This window comes from Meleagris gallopavo, chromosome 16 (assembly GCF_000146605.3).
Source record: "Meleagris gallopavo isolate NT-WF06-2002-E0010 breed Aviagen turkey brand Nicholas breeding stock chromosome 16, Turkey_5.1, whole genome shotgun sequence".
In the NCBI taxonomy this organism is placed as follows: domain Eukaryota; kingdom Metazoa; phylum Chordata; class Aves; order Galliformes; family Phasianidae; genus Meleagris; species Meleagris gallopavo.
In genome coordinates this window covers 8,343,301-8,362,217 of record NC_015026.2, presented here as the reverse complement: position 1 = coordinate 8,362,217, position 18,917 = coordinate 8,343,301, and the positions used below count along the sequence as shown (strand labels likewise).

General features: G+C 43.2%; 2 protein-coding genes across 7 annotated transcripts in view; both read right to left on the bottom strand.

Annotated features, from left to right (window-relative positions):
* The window catches only part of SLC5A10 (solute carrier family 5 member 10), a 30,944-nt gene extending 26,679 nt beyond the window's left edge, over positions 1-4,265 (bottom strand). The window contains 5 exon segments of the mRNA XM_019620570.2: positions 341-445; positions 571-630; positions 1,150-1,254; positions 1,853-1,924; positions 2,553-4,265. Coding sequence (XP_019476115.1) covers positions 341-445; positions 571-630; positions 1,150-1,254; positions 1,853-1,924; positions 2,553-2,663 — 453 coding nt within the window. The 5' untranslated portion in view covers positions 2,664-4,265.
* A 146-nt stretch (positions 4,266-4,411) lies between these two features.
* PRPSAP2 (phosphoribosyl pyrophosphate synthetase associated protein 2) lies at positions 4,412-18,917 on the bottom strand. 6 transcript variants are annotated; one of them, XM_010719547.3, is made up of 12 exons: positions 18,801-18,917; positions 16,405-16,523; positions 15,690-15,840; positions 14,962-15,014; positions 14,773-14,839; positions 13,596-13,768; positions 12,593-12,708; positions 9,074-9,129; positions 6,664-6,812; positions 5,949-6,019; positions 5,586-5,732; positions 4,412-5,054 (listed from the first exon to the last, which is right to left on the bottom strand). In XM_010719547.3, the coding sequence occupies exons 3-12, from the start codon at positions 15,806-15,808 to the stop codon at positions 4,896-4,898; spliced, it is 1,110 nt and encodes a 369-aa protein (XP_010717849.1). In that variant the 5' UTR covers positions 15,809-15,840; positions 16,405-16,523; positions 18,801-18,917; the 3' UTR covers positions 4,412-4,895. The 6 variants fall into 6 exon arrangements, with proteins under 6 accessions (XP_010717849.1, XP_010717850.1, XP_010717851.1 ...); XM_010719548.3 differs by having other exon boundaries at positions 18,797-18,911; XM_010719549.3 differs by lacking the exon at positions 18,801-18,917 and adding an exon at positions 18,650-18,780.

Sequence of the window (18,917 nt, the reverse complement as noted above, 5' to 3'; positions counted from 1 at the left end):
GACACGGGGAAATCCCGACCCCCCTCTGCTGCTCCGAGGCTCCGTGCGGGCTGCGATGCGGAGCAGCAGCGGTGCTGCCCGGGTTGGGCTGCGCTGTGCATCCCGGAGCAGCGGGCAGTGAGCGCCGCTGCGTGGGGACGCAGCTGCTGCTGCAGCCACCCGCTGCCTCCAGGCAGAAGCACTTGCTAAACTGTGCAGTAATCCCCCGTAGGACTCCTCAGAGCTGCGGGAGCGTGGATAAAACCCCAGGGTACAGCGCAGCCTGAGGGCCTCTCACCCACAGCTTCTCCGCTACGAGGCACGCTATAGAGCTGCCCCAGAGCTGAGCAGAGGTACTTACAGAGATTTTGGTGAAGATGGACAGCAGGAGAGACAGCCCAGAGAGGTACATCCGGATCCTCTCACCTCCAAACCTTCGCTGGAGGTACTCAGGCATGGTGACGATCTGCGGGAGGGGATGGGAGCGGTGGCTGTCCCCATCCTGTCCCCATGTCACCTTCTCTGAGACATGGCAGCATTCTCAGAGCAGGATTCAGGGGATGTTCCTGAGGTTAGGGTAGATCCACATACCCCAGATGAGATGTAGACTGGGACGAAGACCCAGGCCAGCGCCAGCAGTGCATATGTAGCCTGTTAGGAAGGAAACACACAGCACTGTCCCATTCACCGCACCTGCCCCAACCTCAGCTCCCCCCCTTCACAGACGTTTGTTTCTCTAAGTGGTCCCAAACAGGAGGTGCAAGTGTGTAAGATCACATTGGAGACCACCCAGCACCCTGCCAACAAGACCCTGCCCCTCTCAGCCCTTCATCTTCAGAAGCATCCCTGCACCACCTCCTCACGTGCCATGGTTTTGCTATAGAACCCCAGGATTTTGGAAGTCTCCCATGGGAAAGCAGCAAACTGGTGACCCAAAAAGCCACCTCCCAGCTGGAGTGATGCAGGGCTGGAGTAGGAAGCTCTGCTCCAAAGCATCCAATTCCCTGCTGACAGGGGCTTGAGCTGACTCCAGCATCATGATACATGCACTGGGCATGATGTAGGGAAGCTGAATTTGTGGGGTTGCATTGGTTATTCTCTGCACAACTCCTATCTGCAGCCACGTGGCTCAAAAAACGCATTTCCTTGCTAACACAAGACATTTCTTACGTTCCACTCAAAGCCGGTGACAGCGATTCCCCCAGCAGCACCAGTCCCAGCCAGTCCAATAAAGAGCCCTGAGCCCTCACTGCTGGCGAACAGAGAGGCTCCGATCTGCAGAGAGAGCAGGAGGAGCTGCTGGGACGTGTGGACTTGGGCACATTGTGCAAGGACAACTCCTATCAGAGTCCTTCGGACGTGCACATTGGGCCCCAGCAACCATTGCTTCCTTGTGTCCAGCTCATCTCAACATCCCTACTGGGTTTTGGGTGGGTTTTCTTGGTTTCATAGAATGGCTTCAGTTGGAACGGAACTTAAAGATCATTCAGTTCCAACCCTCAGCCACAGATGGGGTTGCCATCTCTAGGTCAGGCTGCCCAGGCTACCACTCAGTGTGGTATGCTGAGCAAAATGCTGAGAGTACACACTCGATCCCATCATCTGTGTCATTGATAAAGACATTGAAGAGCCCAGGTCCCAGGATGGAACCCTAGGGGACCCCACTCCCCTTGGACGCAGAGCCATTGACCACAACCCTCTGGCCGTGCCCATCCAACCAACTCTTTATCCACTGAATACGTCGCCCTTCAAATCTGCATCTCTCCAGTTCAGAGAGAAGGATGTGGTGTGGGACCACACCGAAGGCCCTACACAAGGCAGGATGAGGATCAAGCAGTGCTGCATCACGGGGAACCACGAGGTCTCTACTTACTGGCCACCACGCCATGTCTCTGCCAGCAAGGAAATAACCACTGACCGTGTTCCTGTTCACCCTGCATGAAGACTGGGAGGAGAAAGCATCAGCACGGAACACTTTCCCTGCAAACCCAGACAAGAAACCAAGAACCCAGCCTGCTAGACAAGAAGCCAAGAGACAAGAGACTGGATAATTAATGGGAGTTCTCTGGCATAATTACATGAAACAGCAGCTGCACCCCAAATCCCCAGAGCCACGAGCAGTAAAGGGGCACCCCCAGAGCAGGCAGTGGGAGGGCAGAGGATGCTGCCTCCATGCTGGGCAGACAGGCAGGCTCGTCGGGCACGGCCCTGGACAGGATTTTTCTGCAAGGCAGAATACATGGCTTTGGAGAGCCTTTGACTCAAATTGCAGGTTGCTGAGAGCTTTTTGTGGTGAGCAGTGCATTTGTCTTAACAGCCTGTAATAGAGAAGGGCAGAGCTGCTCATACACAGCAGGATGGGGGAGAAGTTTGTGCCAGGTTCAGCCCACCTCGTTCTGAGGCAGGAGTCCTTCCATGTGGGATGAGGAGCAGAGGGTGTACACAGCAGAACAGAGCAAATGCAGCACAATATGCAAAATGCACAAAGGTAAACTTCAATGGAGGGGGAAAAAAAGGTATATTTTAAATGGTGGAAGAGGAAAGCAAAAGCTGAATAACAAGAACACTCTTACCCATATTCCCACAGCAAGGTTTAAGGAAAAATAAGTCACTACAACCACAAGATCAGCAACGCTGAACTGCTGCAAAGGGGTGAAGGATCCAACTGTGGAATTGCCTTCCATCGTTCCTCTGCTCCCTCCTTCACCCTCCAGGGAAGCCTCCCACCGACGGTCACTGAATCAGTAACTCGTTGCTGCCCGAGGAAATTGATCATTAATCAAACCCCCTGCCTCGCAGCTCAGCGCCCCCAGCCCCTGCCCCCACCCACCCGCGGGAGCCAGTCCTGCCTGCAGGGCGACCCGAAGGAGCACAGCTGTGCAGGCAGGGCCGGAGCACAGCCTGGGGGAGCAGCTCTGCATTCTGCTCTCACACGCACAAGCTGTGACTTCAGTCTGATTGATCAGTTTGGGTTTTTCTTTTTATGCCTTTTTTGCACTGCTCGTGAGGAGAAGTGAAGTTCTCCCTCGCTGCTCGACCGGAATTTAACTTGCATTAACACATTCCAAGTACGTGCACGTGTTAATATGTCAGCTTGGTGTATCTAGTGACACCACAGAACTGTTGAATAACCTACTGTCACTACAGCATAACCAGGTGCAGCCTCGCCATTTGGCACTTCGTAGACAGGACATACCTCACGGGACTGCAAAGCAGAAAGAATCTCCATCTCACTTGGTGAACGCACCAAGTCCAGGAGCTCCCCAGGCCTCCCAGCCATAGCCCAGGCCTCTGCTAACAGAGGTGAGGGAATGGGGGGAAGCCTTCCAAACCCCAAGGATGGTTGCCTTCCTCACAGACATGTCAGCAAAGGTTCATTTTCACCTCCGATTTTGGACATGCCAGGAGTTTCGTACTTATTTGTAGGACATTGTGATTGAGAGCAATTAGACCAAACAACCCGTAAAAAAAAACACTCATTAACTCCACCGCAGCCAGGAACTTCTGGTCACAGCTCAGAGCAGCTCACTGCATGCCATGTCCGCTGGGACAGCTGGCAGAACGAACCTGAGCAAGTCCAGCCTTGCCTTATGGCTGGTTTTTGTTTGCGTTTGTTGTTTTGGGTTGGGGGTTCACATTCATATTCAGGCCAGGACACAAACCTCTTCAGACCCAGTTTACCTGCGATGAGCTTTTATCAGCTGCAACCTCTGGATCCCATCATCGTGGTGCTGCCACCACCTCTCCCTGCTAACCAAACCTGCATGCCACCTCCAGACAGCTCTATCCTTCAGGTAAACAAATACCAACACAAGCAGAAATCCTGAGGCCAAAAAAACCAAGACTTCACACATCCCCTGCTCCATAACTGCCCTCAATTCCATACCCTACTCACCCCAGTATTCCCAAGTCCCCATTGTCCCTTGACATGCAGCCACAGGTTTAGTTTCCTACCACATTACCTGAAGCAAAGCAGTACACTGCAAGTATACAACACTGGCCAAATTACAATGAAACTAATTAACACATTTGTGATAGCCCCCAGAAACTGGATGCTGTGTCTTTTGAAAGGCTGTGTATTTTGCACTTTACAAGGCTGCTCAGCAGAAAAACGGGCTGAAATTCAACGAAGAATAACAGCAGTCAGGGAAAAGCAGCCCCTCCTTGCCTGCAGGTGCCCCAGCACAGGACAAGCAAAACAGATGTTGCTTCCTTACTGCCTGGAAGCCTGAATCCTGTTTATATTCCAAAGTAACATATAAGCGTAAAATAATCAATTCACCTCTTGATTTCCTCCAACATCACAGCATCTGCAAATCGTTCTGAAGTGGGGACATTTTGGAAGACAAGTGACTGTTATATAAACATTTTTAGAAAGCTCACACAAAACAAATCTTTATTCCTTGTCGCAGAAAATAAATACAGGTGCATATTTTCATATGCTTTTCTATAAAAGCACTCCTACAAAATCACTTAACTGCATACAACAGTACAACCTTTTTGGCTTCTTAAATGCAAATATTATACAGTCACTTCATTTTATTATCTTTTAAAGCACTTGTAGCAAGCAGCTTTGGAAAAGGAATGCTTAATTTAGAAACCAAATTCTTGCTTCAAGTGTTTTGTGGGCTTGTTTTTTTTTTCCACCATGTATATAGTGCAACTAACCTATAAGCAACTAGAACAGTTTTCTGTAAAATGTTTGCCCACCTCCCTCCCTCTCTCACCACTTTTCACATCCCCAAAAAAACTGCAAAGAAAAAAACCAGCTCTTAAAAAACTGTTCTACCTTGTTACTTAAACCAAGAGAAAACAAAAAGTGGCTCAATAGAAATATTAAGCAAGCATGATGCTTCACAGCTCGTTATCTTTTCACTTCCAGTTTGGCCCAAGGTGTTTATTTAAATTAAAACGCTTTAATCATCCAGTCCAATATTTCTGAAAAGGTACGACATTGACTCCCCATTGTGGATCCTGCGAATGGCTTCTGAGAGGATCATGCTGATATCCACCGTCTTGATTTTAGGGCACTGCAGTTTCTGGATTTCATGTGGAATCGTGTTTGTAACAACCACCTAAAGAAAGAGGAAAAATGATCAGGTGCAGTCCCTTCATACTTTCCACTTTCCGTATCAGAATTGTGAAACTCCACCCTCCAGATCCTATTAAACCAGTCTGGCTGATAAAGGAACAAGATTTCACATTGCTGTCAGAATCAAAATCTCAGGAATATCAAAATCTCAGGAATATATGCACTGCTGTAGGACTCCTCATACCACAGAGACCAGCAGCAGTACTCTCCCTTATTTAATGCCAGCACCTAAGTTCAAAAAGGAAGGTACAAAATTCCCCTTCAATGTGTGGGAGATAAGTGTGCCAATACTGACAGCTCATCTCTTTACTCTCCCTAGTTTCCCACTGCTACAGTTTCAGAATATAGAGATGCCACTATTCTAGCACTCGAGGCAAGAGTATTAAAACCTAAATGCAGGATCCTACCCAGATCAATTCTTAATGCCAGTATACGTTAAGAATCAAGTCAGGAGAAATTTGCTTACTTAAAAAAATAATAATAATGTGAGTAGAAATTCAGAATTTATGCTTACTTCATCAATTGCAGATTCTTCTATCAGCCTGGGAGCATCTGAAGACAGCAGGCCATGTGTGGCCATTACGAAGATCTTGTAAGCCCCCCTCTCCTTGAGGGTCTCTGCTGCAGCAAGAAAGCTGTCAACATCATCTATAATGTCATCCTGTCAAGCAAAGGGGACACTGAGCCACTGGAACTCAACACGTTCTCACACTGATCAACACAGTGCACCCACAATGACCTTTCATCTTTTTCAGATCCAAATGTTATCAAAGCCCACCAACAAAGTTTAGTTACTAATGCAACAAAAACTGTACTTGCTGTCTGCAACTTTAACATATTAAATATGATTTATCAAAAGGCACAGCATTTTACTTACCACGATGATAGCTATTCTTCCTCCTACATCTCCAACAACTGTGATGGGTGGTTTTTCCTTGGGAATCAGCACTGATTAACAGTAACGTTTTTAGAGAGATAGAAAACAGAAAGGAAAAGAAGGTTTATACAATTTACATTAAGTGTAAAAACATCTGCCTTGCATCAATCACCACTGTTTTAGAGAGAAGCAATGTGATAAGTATTCCAACAGTGTTACTGGAAAATGCAAGATATATGCATTTTTTAAGTTTAATCAAAAGTATGAATAACACGTATACAGTAGCTTGCAGACACAACCAGTTCAATCACTCCACTGAGATCCAAGCTAGGTTTATGCAGTGAAGTTTTGCTGGTGCAGCTCCAGGTCACACCCCATTCAGCACAGTTCCTCTGTCAAGCACACAACGCTGACCCAGATACACACAAACCCAGAACCAGCTCAGCTTATGAACTCCATGTCCCAGAACAAAATCCAACCACCAAAACCACGAGGCAGAAGAACGCGGCCTCTACGCCTCCTCTGACCCACTGTGATGGCACAGATGTCACAAGAAGCCTAGCACTAGAACCATGGATTACAAAGACATCAAATAGAAATCTTTTCTTCCCCCTCACGTACTTAAAAAGATTCCTGGTGGTCTATCACCATCATCCCTGTCCCCCAAAACCACAAAAAGCAAGAGGTGAACACTTTCACACGCAAACTTACTTACTGGGTATCTCCAAACTGGGATGAATAGCAGCTACGTTTTTGGCTGTGGGTGGTGAATGTCGACCATCTACCATGTCAGACTCAGCATCCTGAGCTTCCCCATGAATCACTGCAATTCCCAACCGTAAACGTTCAGCAAATGATTGAGCCCTGAAGAGGAAGGGTTAAAAAAAATATAATCATGTATATATTAGGTATAACATTAAACCTAAAATAATTCACATGCATACATGGCTAACCTACAAGTATTTCAATTTTATTTCTAAAGTTACAGAGGAAAAATGAAATGATCCTAAAATTGCAGGGCAATAGAAGAAATCACTTATCCCGTGTCATCCTGTTTTCACTGGGCTTGTGAGAGTCAGAATAGCCTTGGAAGTGTCCATACAGGCTTTGCAAGCAACACGTCAAATGCTGCAACAAATCTGATTACTCCCTTCTGTTTTGTCCAGTCAAAAAAATAACAACAAAAAAAACCAACAACTTTCTAGCCTTCAGCATTGTTGAGATCCTGTGCTTCAGCTGCTGACATGTAACCATCACCAAGAATATCTGGATTGTTTATGTTTAATGAAATACAAACAATCGTTCACCTACTTATTCTTAGCAAGACATGGACTAAGAAGGCAGTGTCCCTGACCTTCTGACACGTAGCCTTAGTTACCCTACTGAAGAGACATCAAACAATGATGCTGCCTAACAAACAGCTCTTGAAATTTAAACAGCAATCTACAAACTTACAAGAAGTTCCTTCACCATGCAATATTTTCTTGAATTGAGAATTTATGTAAAGAAGTATGAAGTCAGCTGAAGGAGTGGGAAAAGCAGAGAGGCAGGAAAATAGGAAATTTGCAGCCAGTGCCTGCTTCCCAGTGCTGACAGCAGCAAGGACAAACGCAGCAGTGGGATTCGACCTGCCTTACCTTGCACACCCAGCTCAGTACCCAGCTGACACACTGATCTGATCTCCCTCTGGTCAAAGCAAGACCAGCACATGCAAAGCAAAACACCTTGTCCTAACCTTAGTACCTGAGACTTGTGGCCTGAATTACCTCCTTTACATTCAAGCCTTGTTTCACTATCCAAACAACTCAAAGTCCATAGAATAATTTGCTCATTGTGTTGCTTGCTAATTAAAAATGAAGAATTTTCTGCACTGTGGTTACTGTAGTTATCTTTTTCAAAAGGTTGAATGCATATAAATGATGAATCCAAACATTTATTTCAAGAGTTATGACTTAAAATGCATAATCATATAAACGAATCAATCATTTAAAAACCACAATATTACACTGATTGAAGTTCAAAACAACACTAAAATGATGTATTCATTTTCCACTGAACTCAGAAACTGCAGAAACATTCTGAACTCCTTCAAGCAAAAGTTGTCACAAGCAGACATTCATCCAGAGAATGTCTTCCTTTATTAGGATAAACCATTCAACCATTCTTTTCCGAATACAAGACGTCTCCTCAAGCGCTGTTCTGAAATGCATCTGTACACATGCGAAGAAACTAAACAAATACAGCTCTGGGATCCTCTTCCACACACCTGCGATGACTGATCTGCTAACGGTATGACAAGCTATTTGCTGGCATATGAAGTTACTTGGCAAGCATGAAAATGTTTCAACAAATGTATCTAGACCTAGGAGGCAGTGCTGACCCCAAATAAATGAAATAAAGCATATGTAAAATAACCATCAAAATCAAAACAAGTCACCTAAAAACTACTGCTGGGAAACAAAGATGACAAAAGTCACTGCCCCAGTATACTTCTACAAAGTAAAACATTTCTGATTTACTATGTAAAACAATGAAAACCTTTTTTTATGAAGACAATCAAAAAAGTCTTGGCTTAAGCTCAGATAACTTCTCAGCAAATTACTGGTTTGTCACTATAGCAAAAATAGTATCTCTTAAATCACCAACCAGCTCTTTGCCATCCTCTCTGAGTAGCAAAGAGCTCAGGTATAGCAAACCAAAAAGCTCCAGGAATTAAGAACAACTGTTTGGGCAACAAGAACATCTCACATCAAATAGCCTCAGCCATCAAATCCCACCATGCCAGATGGTAAGCCATCCTATTTAGGATCTGATAACAATGCTCTAAGCTGTGATCATGTTAAGCAATTACTCTGGATTAATGGTGTTCTACTTCTAGCCATTTTGCTTCATTCACAATAGGCAATCCGTGATGTAAACACTGAAAAATATGATTAAATAGCTTCTTAATACTAAGCACTGCATTGATTTACCACAAGTGGTAAACACTACACATCTGACAGTCTAAGTGGCAGGGGGTGTGGGCTGCATCTTCTAATTGCTGAACTTGTCTAGGTTCACCTGATCTGAAAAGCAAAATCACAACAGAGATTTCCTGCTCTAACAAGAGAGCAGATCTTACCCACCTCTTTGCAGACGCAGGTGATTTGGCCACAATTACAGCATTCCTGTAGTCTGGTATCTGTAGTAAATAACAGATAGCAATGTCTACTTTGTATCTTCAGACAGATTTAAACTCAGTAAGAATCAAAATTTTATTTTGCCAAAAGAATTTTAAACATTGAATGTTTTACCTAACATAAGAAAGCAACCTCGAGAATCCACAGTATGTGACGAGACTTCACATCTCAGTAAGCCCAGCCATTAAGCAAATTCAGACTTTTAACTCAAAATTCCACCTTTTATTCATATCATGTTATACACAGATTACACAAAAGTAACTGCCTTAGAATAATATGCAGACTACAAAGGCAAATGTTAAAAAACAGGAAACCATGAAAACTAAAGTTTCCTGTCCTATTTAAATTGTCTTGCAAATCCACACAGCAGCCTTTCAACACTTGAAACACAGTATTTCATCCTTCCTTATTTGTGGAGTTGTTCTTCCAGTTACAGGGGAAAAAAAGAAAAAAAAGAAAAAAAAAACCTCTCCATCACATCACACCAACTCCTTATACGTACCATCAAAAGGTTTAAAATTCTACATTCAACATTCTGATCCTGGAGCCACAGTTTATGTCCTCTCTGTAGGTCAGCGTGAGGACGCCGCTCCAGATGCTGACAGACCAAGAAGTTTGGTTTTCATTTCAAGGTCTACGAGGACATGAGTCAGTCTTTACATGCACCATCCCTCCCAGGTTTGCTGCCTCACTGTCATACTGGCTTTTCTTCTCTGACACTCTCACTTCATTTAGCCAGCATTTTAGTCCCCATCTCTCATCTCAGTCCCCTGTTTTCCCTTCCAAAGCTGACTCCTTGTCAGACCAATCTTTCCTCGCCCAGTTTCAAGCATCACTATCTACATTTCCAGTCCTTTCTCACCTCTTTTCCAGCAGCACTTTGTGTTCCTCTCACCGCAGTCCCTTCCTTGCAAACTCAGCATTTTCCTGGGACAATCAGTCTGCCACAGAGCACAGCAGGCAAAGAACCTGCCTGGTCTTGTAGCAGCTGTAACACTCCATGGCCACTCTCAGCTACAATAACAACTCCTACAGAACACATCCAATCCCTGGAGAACCCCAGTGTTACAGACCTCAAGAGCTGCTAATGAATACCTGCAAACAGTTCTGCTAGAGCTGTCATTTAGCAAAACTGGGGAATGCTACCCTGAAACAGAATTTGTGGCCTCACTCTCAGATGTTAAATAGCTCCAAAACATGGCAATACTTCTTTCTCCCAACCACAAGCAAGCTAAGTTCTTCCACAACCTTCTCCTCAGACACACAAACCATACTGGCCAAGTATTTCCAAAAAACATTCTATCTGAAAGAATTATTTTTTTCCATACTTACTTAAGTACTGAATTTTGGCATGGACCTAAGAACTGAAAACAAGGGCTTCTCAGAGGATGTGTCAGGGAACATCAATAATCCGCAGCGCTACCAACTCCACCTACAACAGTGGGAATTCAGCATGTTCTGTCCTTTACAAATGCTAAGTCAAACAACAGACTAGGAAGATGAACATGTTGGAAGGTACGGACAAGGCAGGGCCTGTCATTTGACATAATAAAGGCTTTGATCTTGTTCAAACATCATTGCCTCACTTTTCCCCTGCCAAATTATCGAATTTGTTCTCATCTCTTCAAAAATGAAGTCAGAAAGCCCGAAATGTCATCCAAGACACGATAGAACATCAACAGCTGCTAGTAACAAAGAGCTACGTTACTCTGAGATTGGCAAATCACTCTAAGATTAACTTGTATGCATAGGAAAGAAGACAATAACTATAAATATTTGCTAGGCACACAAAGGAAAACTACCAAATTATCTTCATTCCACATGGATTTCACTGACTGGACTGACTTCATCCAGAGCACCAAATAATTCCTTCACACCTGTGCATAAATTCCTGACAGTGAACAGCTCCAAGGCCTCATCCTCTGAGCTTCAGTTAAATGCTTTGTGAGTGACCACCACTCTTACTAATCTGGATTCTATTTCATGCTGTTCAGTAGATCCCCATCACAACTCCCACCTGAAACATTTTCCATGCTGTGCCATTCATGGTGCAGGAGATGCAGCAGCAGCAGCCAAGGTAAACTTGAGAATAATACTGAACTCTTTCTGAGCAACACCACAAGAATTTTTTACAAAGGGATAATAAATACAGTTTGGCTAGAGAAACTACTTGCCAATATAAAACCCAGGTGATCACACTGGTTCAGTCAACTTCACTTCTAGCAAGTCATCTCTAACAAGCAGAGGAAGGAAGAAACAAAAAACAAGTATATTTTCAGTCCCCTCCACATCCACCTCAGCAGTGCTTTGTGGATGTTCACTGGTTAGAAAGCAGCAGGACGAACAGACTCAGCTGCAACAACTCCTTGTAAATCATTCTGACAATCAGGTATCAAAATGTGCTTAAAGACCAAACCACACCCTGACCTCGTTATCTACCACAGACAACAGGTTCAAGTAACATGCAGTGGCAAAGCTTGTCTTCAATCTATCTACTTGGTCTTTTACTTTATTCTCTCTAGGTAACACAGTGATTACAATGCACAGTTGTAGAAGAATGGTGAAATGGTGACATGAAGGATGGTGCCAAAGCCAAGAGCCCAGAGTTTTGTTCTACAGTTTTCCCTTCTGCTAGGACTGCAGCACCAAATAATGACTGACACTCAGCTGGGAATTTATTCTCTAGCAAGAGAGTCTTAACAATCATGGTGGGTTTTTTTGTTTGTAATTGCATTTTTTTTTTTTAATTGAAGCATCTATCTCTGTAAATGAAAAGGTGTGGGTTAAAAAGTAAGAAACAATTACTTTCTTCCAAAATTATAATTAATCAAGACATAAAATACATCTTATACCTACAATTATCAACAGCACAATTTTACATACGGATCTACCAGCAGCACTTCTCAAAGCACTTTCTAAAAGTAATATCCATTTCAAAAGACAGAGAACTGGATGCACACAGCATCAGAAGTCACACTCAAGCCAAGATGTCCTGAACAAACAGCAGATTTCCCCACAAAATAATCAGTCCTTATTTTCAGATCACGATGGTCAGACTTCCATCATTTACATGTTAACCTACAAAATATTTTCATAATGCTACATAAATTACATCTACACAAGCATTCCATCCTGTGAATGGCAAGGAAATTGGAAACAGGAAAGGAAAAGAACAATTAGAATAGGAAAATGCTCTTTTTTAAAAATATGAATTAGAAGAACATGTCTAAGAGATGGAACAGCAACCTTACATGGATTATAAAATGCCAGTTCTTCATGAAAGGAAATCTCAGTCCTCTCAGGGGAGAAGAACCAACTACACAATTCCTGCCCCAAAATGACCCTTCCTCCTCTCAAAATCTGTTTGAAGATTTATCTTTTCACAGGAATTTGCTTCAGGAGTCCTGAGACATGACAAAAAAAAAATTAAAGAAACAAAAGGCTGTAATAGAATGGCTTTCTCACCTCTTCTTGGATGTACTGTAGTAAAAATGGAGATGCTCTCAAGTTATCAACTGGAATATTGAAGAAGCCCTGTATTTCCTTCTGATGTAAATCCATGGTAATAAGGTGAGTTAGTCCTTCAGAAACAAAATAAAATAAAATAGACATATGGACAAGCACGTGAAGAACGTTATTTTTCTGTTCAATTTAACAAGGTTTTTTCAAAACAAGCTCTGTAAGCTGCTATGGTAACTAGAAGTACATAGATTAGCTATGTCCCTTTTACATACACAGGGGTTGCCACGCTTCCAGATGCCTCAGAACAACCTACATAACTGGATCAGTAGTGCCACACTGAGGCAGCTGTGATCCTTTTCCATTTGACACGTGACAAAATGGAACCACAAACGAGATGAATGGATCTATGCCACACAGTGTGAGCCTGGCACAGCAAACATCTGAGTTCTGAACTCCCGAGAAATGGATCCAAATTCTGTTCATTGCTACGTTTCTTCTTTCAAAATAAGAACCAGATCCCAGCATTCACTGTTACTGCACATTCTTCCCAGGGACAGGAGTAGAAGAAAAGAAGCAGAACAGAAAATCTTTTGAGGACTGACAATGAATAATCACATTCTCCCACATCAACTCAAATGTAAAAAGACAAAGTACATTCTCCAATAGGTAAAAGAGACAGACTAGAATTGAGAAAGCGCAACTGTTCAAGACCGAGAAAGGCAAAGAACAGCACTGTGAGGGAGAGACAGCACGACCTGAAGTGGCAGACCCATCTTGTCTGCACAGCAGGATGCAACGTGAAGTGGATGCTGCATTTTTTTTTCTTAAACAACTTCTCATTTGGAGATCTCTCTGATGATACCCTTCTATGCGCACTTTAAACTTACAAAAAACTGACGTCATTTTTCATAAAAGTCTCAACTTGCACACTGACCTCTTTCAATCTGAATGCTGAGCATAGGATCCCCCATTGCCCCAATTATTTCGTAACAATCTCCATCCTTACCAGCTTTGCACATCATTGAAGCCAGTAATTTAGAAACAATGGAGCCCCTTTTTCTCATCTTGCACTGTTTGCTGTAGGGGAAGTAAGGAATCACTCCAATAATGCTTTTGGCACAGGATGTTTTACAGGCATACACCATGATCAGGAGTTCCATGATGGTAGTATTCACATCCCTGCAATGAGAAGCATCTGGTTTTGTAACCAAGAATAAAAATTCTGCAGCTGAATTCAAGGTAACACCTGTACACAATACAGAGATTCCACTCCACTGTAGTAGAGAGTGGTGTCAGAGCAATCTTCAGAAAGAATCCAGTTGTGCACCTAAGGATGCAAGTACCCTGTACCTACCATTGTAATTCTTCACTGGATTTTTTGGTCACTTTTTGGGGCAACTCAGCAGTTTTTGCTATACCACCTTCAGGCTTTTAGTAATACAGAACTGTGTTGTAAGAACTACACCACAACTTTTTTGGTGGTTGAACTAAATGATCTTAGAGGTCTTCTCCAACCTTAATGATTCAATGAATCTATCCCTAACATTTATTCCTATTGTGTACAAAATATATCTATTTTTCAATACACGTAGCTTTAATTTTAAAAGCTGTCTTGCAATATATTTCCCTTTTGTTTAAGCCAACAACAGGCTAAATATTCTGTAACTACCATCTGTTTTCTGCTCTAAATGAAAAGATAGAGAGGGCATCTCTGCAGATGGGAACTAGTCATCAACTCAGAGACCTACTGCTCCTGTAACCACCAGAAATTAAAAAAGTCTTCACATGTGTAAAGTTCTTTTCAAAACAACAAAATGGTTTTATGAATCACCAAACACATTGCCTAGGAAATGTTTCTCCTACTTTCAGAAGCCTGTAATGGTGCTGGAGCCACGGTACTGAAAAGGAAGGAATTCAAAGAACACCGTGAGTAGAAGAATGCATTTAGCAGAAGAACTCAGAGAGGCCATGGGGAAAGTTTCAATGATATTTTCACTGAAAGTAAAATTAATTGATGTTAGCATATAATTAAGTCTTCTTTGTACATGTATTAAAGATATATATAAATCTAACCTTATTATACTGTATCACATACATATGATGCAATGAAAAGTTAGAACAGAAGCATTCTTATGGACAGCCTACATCAAAATACAGCAAAGTGCCTTTAAACAGTTACTCACTTTGAAACTGTCTGGATGATAAACACATCCTTTCCTCTCACAGACTCCTGAATTTGTACTCTTGTTTCTGTCAAGAAGAGAACTACGTCAGATATGCAGGAGCAAAATGCAACAGAAACAAAAAAAGGGCAGCCAATATATGCATGTTGTAGACAGGTAAGATTCCAGTTTTGCCAATTAAATGCTCACCTCTGTTTGGTTCTTGATAAACCTGAACCTTCCCCATTTCAACTCCTAATCGCCTGCAGGAAGAGAAAAATAAACCAGAATATGAGTAAATGAAAGGTAAAACAAATGAAGAGCCCACAGTGCAATAGCTACTGAAAAGGCTGCATTTGAGGAGAAAAACAGGAAAAGAAAACCACAAGTCCTAAAATCAACAACTGCAATGGAAATCTCTTGATGCTGCCACACTGCAGGTTAAGCTAAACTCATTTTTAAGTCAAGCTCGGAACAACCACTGGAACAAAAATGCTGCTTGTTAAATTATGTAACAATTTCTCATTTTTATATATTTACACGCATTATACATCCACTGCACTGTCTCTGAATCTACAGAGTTAGCAACATAAACATCCACAGTACTCAAAAGACCACTTTCAAAGCACTCTCTTCCAAAGGAAAATCTCAATCTAAAGTGAATGGAAAATACTGGTGAGCTCTACTCAATGAATAAAGAAACATTAAGGCCTGCTGAGTTTATTCCATTTCAATATTAGCACAGACCACTATGAGCAGAAAGCAGGATATGATAGGTACACATGCCCAAATCCTTCCCATGCACAATTTTCTACATCTAGCTTTGGTACACAAACCTCAGGAATAACCACCTAAGAGAAAAATCAGCCTTTACTAAAACAAGTCCCATCATAAAGACACGCAGGTCCTACACTGCCCTGCAGGCAGATATTACTTACTCAGCAATTCTCTTTGATAGTTCCATGCATGAAGAATTGGAATTAGCTGAAAACAGCACGAGTCCACCTTTCGTTATATTCATGATGGCCCCAGTTTCAGTTGATGGCACACAAAACATCAAACCTAAGTTGTCTTCCCACTCCTAAAGGACTGGAAGAGATCAAAGGCCTGGTAAATCCACATGTTAAAAATACAAAATGAACAAATTTTCTCTGTTTAGACAACGAGTTTTTTATAAGTCTATATTCTCCAGCACTCTTTAGTATTTACTATCACTGCAGTGGTTTGTGATCCACAAGCTATGCTGATTACAGACCTAGCTCAGCATACCTAGAGAAGTGGCAGAAAGAATGGGTCTTCCACCTGTCCTGCCTTTTCTCTCCTACCCCCAAGCTTCACATAACCTGCCAGCAAAATGTTTTACTGGAAGTCTCCAAAAGATCTCCCCTAGACAACTTCCTAACAGATGGGTTTTTTATTTGTTGGGGTTTTAAATGCTCTCCTTAGGTTATCATTTAGCAGCACAGATTCTCTTTTCCATAGTTCCCTTTCTAGAGCTAAACAACACTGACTCTCAATATCACAAAGCCAGTCAGGCATCGGTCTGAGCTCAAGAGAGCCCCGTGGGTCCAGGTACCCAGCTAAATCGACTAGAAGCACCTATTTCCATAGCTGCGTGCCTTTCCATCTCTTTGCAATAAATGATAAACTTACAAATATGGATGAAATGTAAGAAGAGTTCAATAAAGTTGGTAGCTGTAAATTATGACCTCTTGCACAAAGCATCCGCTTGATGAAGCAGTTGTTGTCATTCTTTGATACTAATATTTCTCCTGTGAAAACAGGAGAAAAACATCAAGAGGAAATCTATTTTTTTTCAAATATAGGCACAAACACTAATTGATGGGATTCCATCTTCACACTTACTCATTCTTCTTTGAAACACCATATTTTCAGCCTTCCTCTAATGTACTATTTTGTTCAAATAAAAGGAATGATCAATTTACCAGCAGACATCAACAGAAGCATTCTTCTCACCTCAGAGGCATTCTACTGAAGTCCTAAGCTACAGCACTTCACTTCTTGTGTTCAAATAGCCCAAATCCCTCACCATCCATTTTAGCATTATGGTAGGGACTGAAAACATCAAAAATAAGCTACATCATTGGGAAGAAAAAAAAAATAAACAGAACTTCACATAAATCAACAACTTTCCTACCAAGGAAATTTGTACCCTCAGGAACCTCGTTGTCCAAATCACGTGTATCTATTCTAGAAATTTATTGCTTATCAACCATTAAGTACTTCCAAACAGCATCTAGAAGAAAAGGAACAATTTTCATACCTCCAGGAACAGCTGTCTAGCTCCATTAAAAAAATACAAAACAAACTAATTCTACCTACCTTTGCAACCATGCATACTCCTCCTTAGTTTGGCTTAGGCACAGAAACACTACCTCACTGATCCTCAGTCAGGAGACAAGCAGAGGTAGGGAACTTCCTAACAACAAACGTCCTCAGGAAGAAGCTGTGCTATGTTCAACTGCTGTAAACAAAAACCTGTCATCAAAACTTCCCAAATGTGCCGAAAGAAAGCACAACTGGGAACAACTTCAGCAGAATTTTAATGCTTAGTAATTGACTCAGTTAGAACCTGGTGGGACACCTGTACCACTAAAGCAACACCCTACCCCTTTCTGCTTTTTCTTTCAGATAGTAATAAAAAATATTAATTTAAAATATAGTAATTTAAGAAGCCTTCCCAAATGCTAGAAGGCAGCTGCATTAAACACCCAGTTTAAAGGTAATCTCCCTCTCAAACTAGGTTCCCAGTAATTTAAGGAAAAACACAAACTGAATTCCATTTCTCAGCTCTTGTTTCTTCCTTCCTTCTGGCACACACTTACTCTCCACAACTCCCAGCTGGCAATCACCTGCCCAATACTCATAATGCATCTTCAATCCAACAAAGTGAGAGTATACTAGAAATGCTTTTAGGCCTCAGAACATCAGCTGAAAGCATCTTTCTCTGGCATAAAGGCAACAACATTGAGACCACCTTCAATTGTTACTGCAAATCTTTACATGGAAGTTTGAAGACAACTTTTATCTCCAGTTATGTTACCTTCCTTCCTGCACGGATCAGGAAAATAAAGAGGAATTAAGAAATCCGATGAAAGATGAGAGCTGTTTCACGTTTATTGCTCAGGGTGCACCTTACTCCACAATGAGGTACTGCCACTCACAACCAACAAGGAAGATTTGCAGTTTTTCACATAACCACGGGTCAAGGACACCTGGATGTACTGCAGCAGCAATAACTGAGCTACAGCGTGTGGTGTAAGGAGAAGTCAGTTTTGTGAAACAACACTGATGCATCAAACAGGAAAAGGATGCTGGGACGATAGCAAATTGACAACAACTTTATTAGATGTGCATAGATGTGACTCCACAGGTGCCCATGGGACCACAGCCCTCCCTGGCTGCAGGTGGATGTATCTCCCAGGCCAGGCTGTAAGAAAACACACACTCCATGGTGCAGGCTGCTCCATCAACTCCTACCCTTCCTTCTGGGCAGAACGCAACTACACCAGCATTAGATCATGAATACAGCGATTCCTGGACGGGCTGCACACCATCCCATCGGCTTTCCCTTTTACACCTCCACCAATTCAGCGCATGCAATACGGAAAGCAACAGAGGCATTAACAGCTGTCTGGAATCACCGCTTCTAAACGCGATCCCCACGGGCTGCAGGCAGCCTGGGCCCTTCCCACGAGGGGATGCGGTTCTCCACAGCCCCAGAAGGACCTGGGCGGCGATCGATCCCCCCGGTTCGCTCAGAGGGCCGAGCCCCACACCCACACCTCCCTTCCGCTCAGTATTCCCTAGGGGGAGCGGCCTGAGCGTCCCTCAGCCCCCCCCGTGCAACCAACCACACCCGTTCTCCTGCCTTCACCTGCGGGGCCGCCGATGGACCCCCCCGGTAAGCGGCTCCCTCCCACACGGCCGTTGAGGAGAAGAAGCCCGTTTCTCGGGCGGCTGGGCGCCGTGCGGGGCAGGGTGTGGAAGGGGAGCACGGCGCGTCCCTTGCTGAAGGCCTCACCTACCGGCTCCGGCCCTCCGGTCCCGGGAGAAGGCGGCCCGGCCCGGAGGGATGGTGGCGAGGCACAGGCAGCGCGGAGCTCAAACCCTCCAGCGGTTATCCGCTCGCAAGATGGCGCCGC

Excerpts from the sequence above, each read along its gene's own strand:
- PRPSAP2 (XM_010719547.3), bottom strand. The coding sequence starts at position 15,808 with ATGTTTTGTGTGCCATCAACTGAAACTGGGGCCATCATGAATATAACG. Across the intron at positions 15,015-15,689 it reads CTATCAAAGAGAATTGCTGA|GCGATTAGGAGTTGAAATGG; the intron begins GTAAGTAATATC and ends CTCTTCCTGCAG. Across the intron at positions 9,130-12,592 it reads TACAGTACATCCAAGAAGAG|ATACCAGACTACAGGAATGC; the intron begins GTGAGAAAGCCA and ends TATTTACTACAG.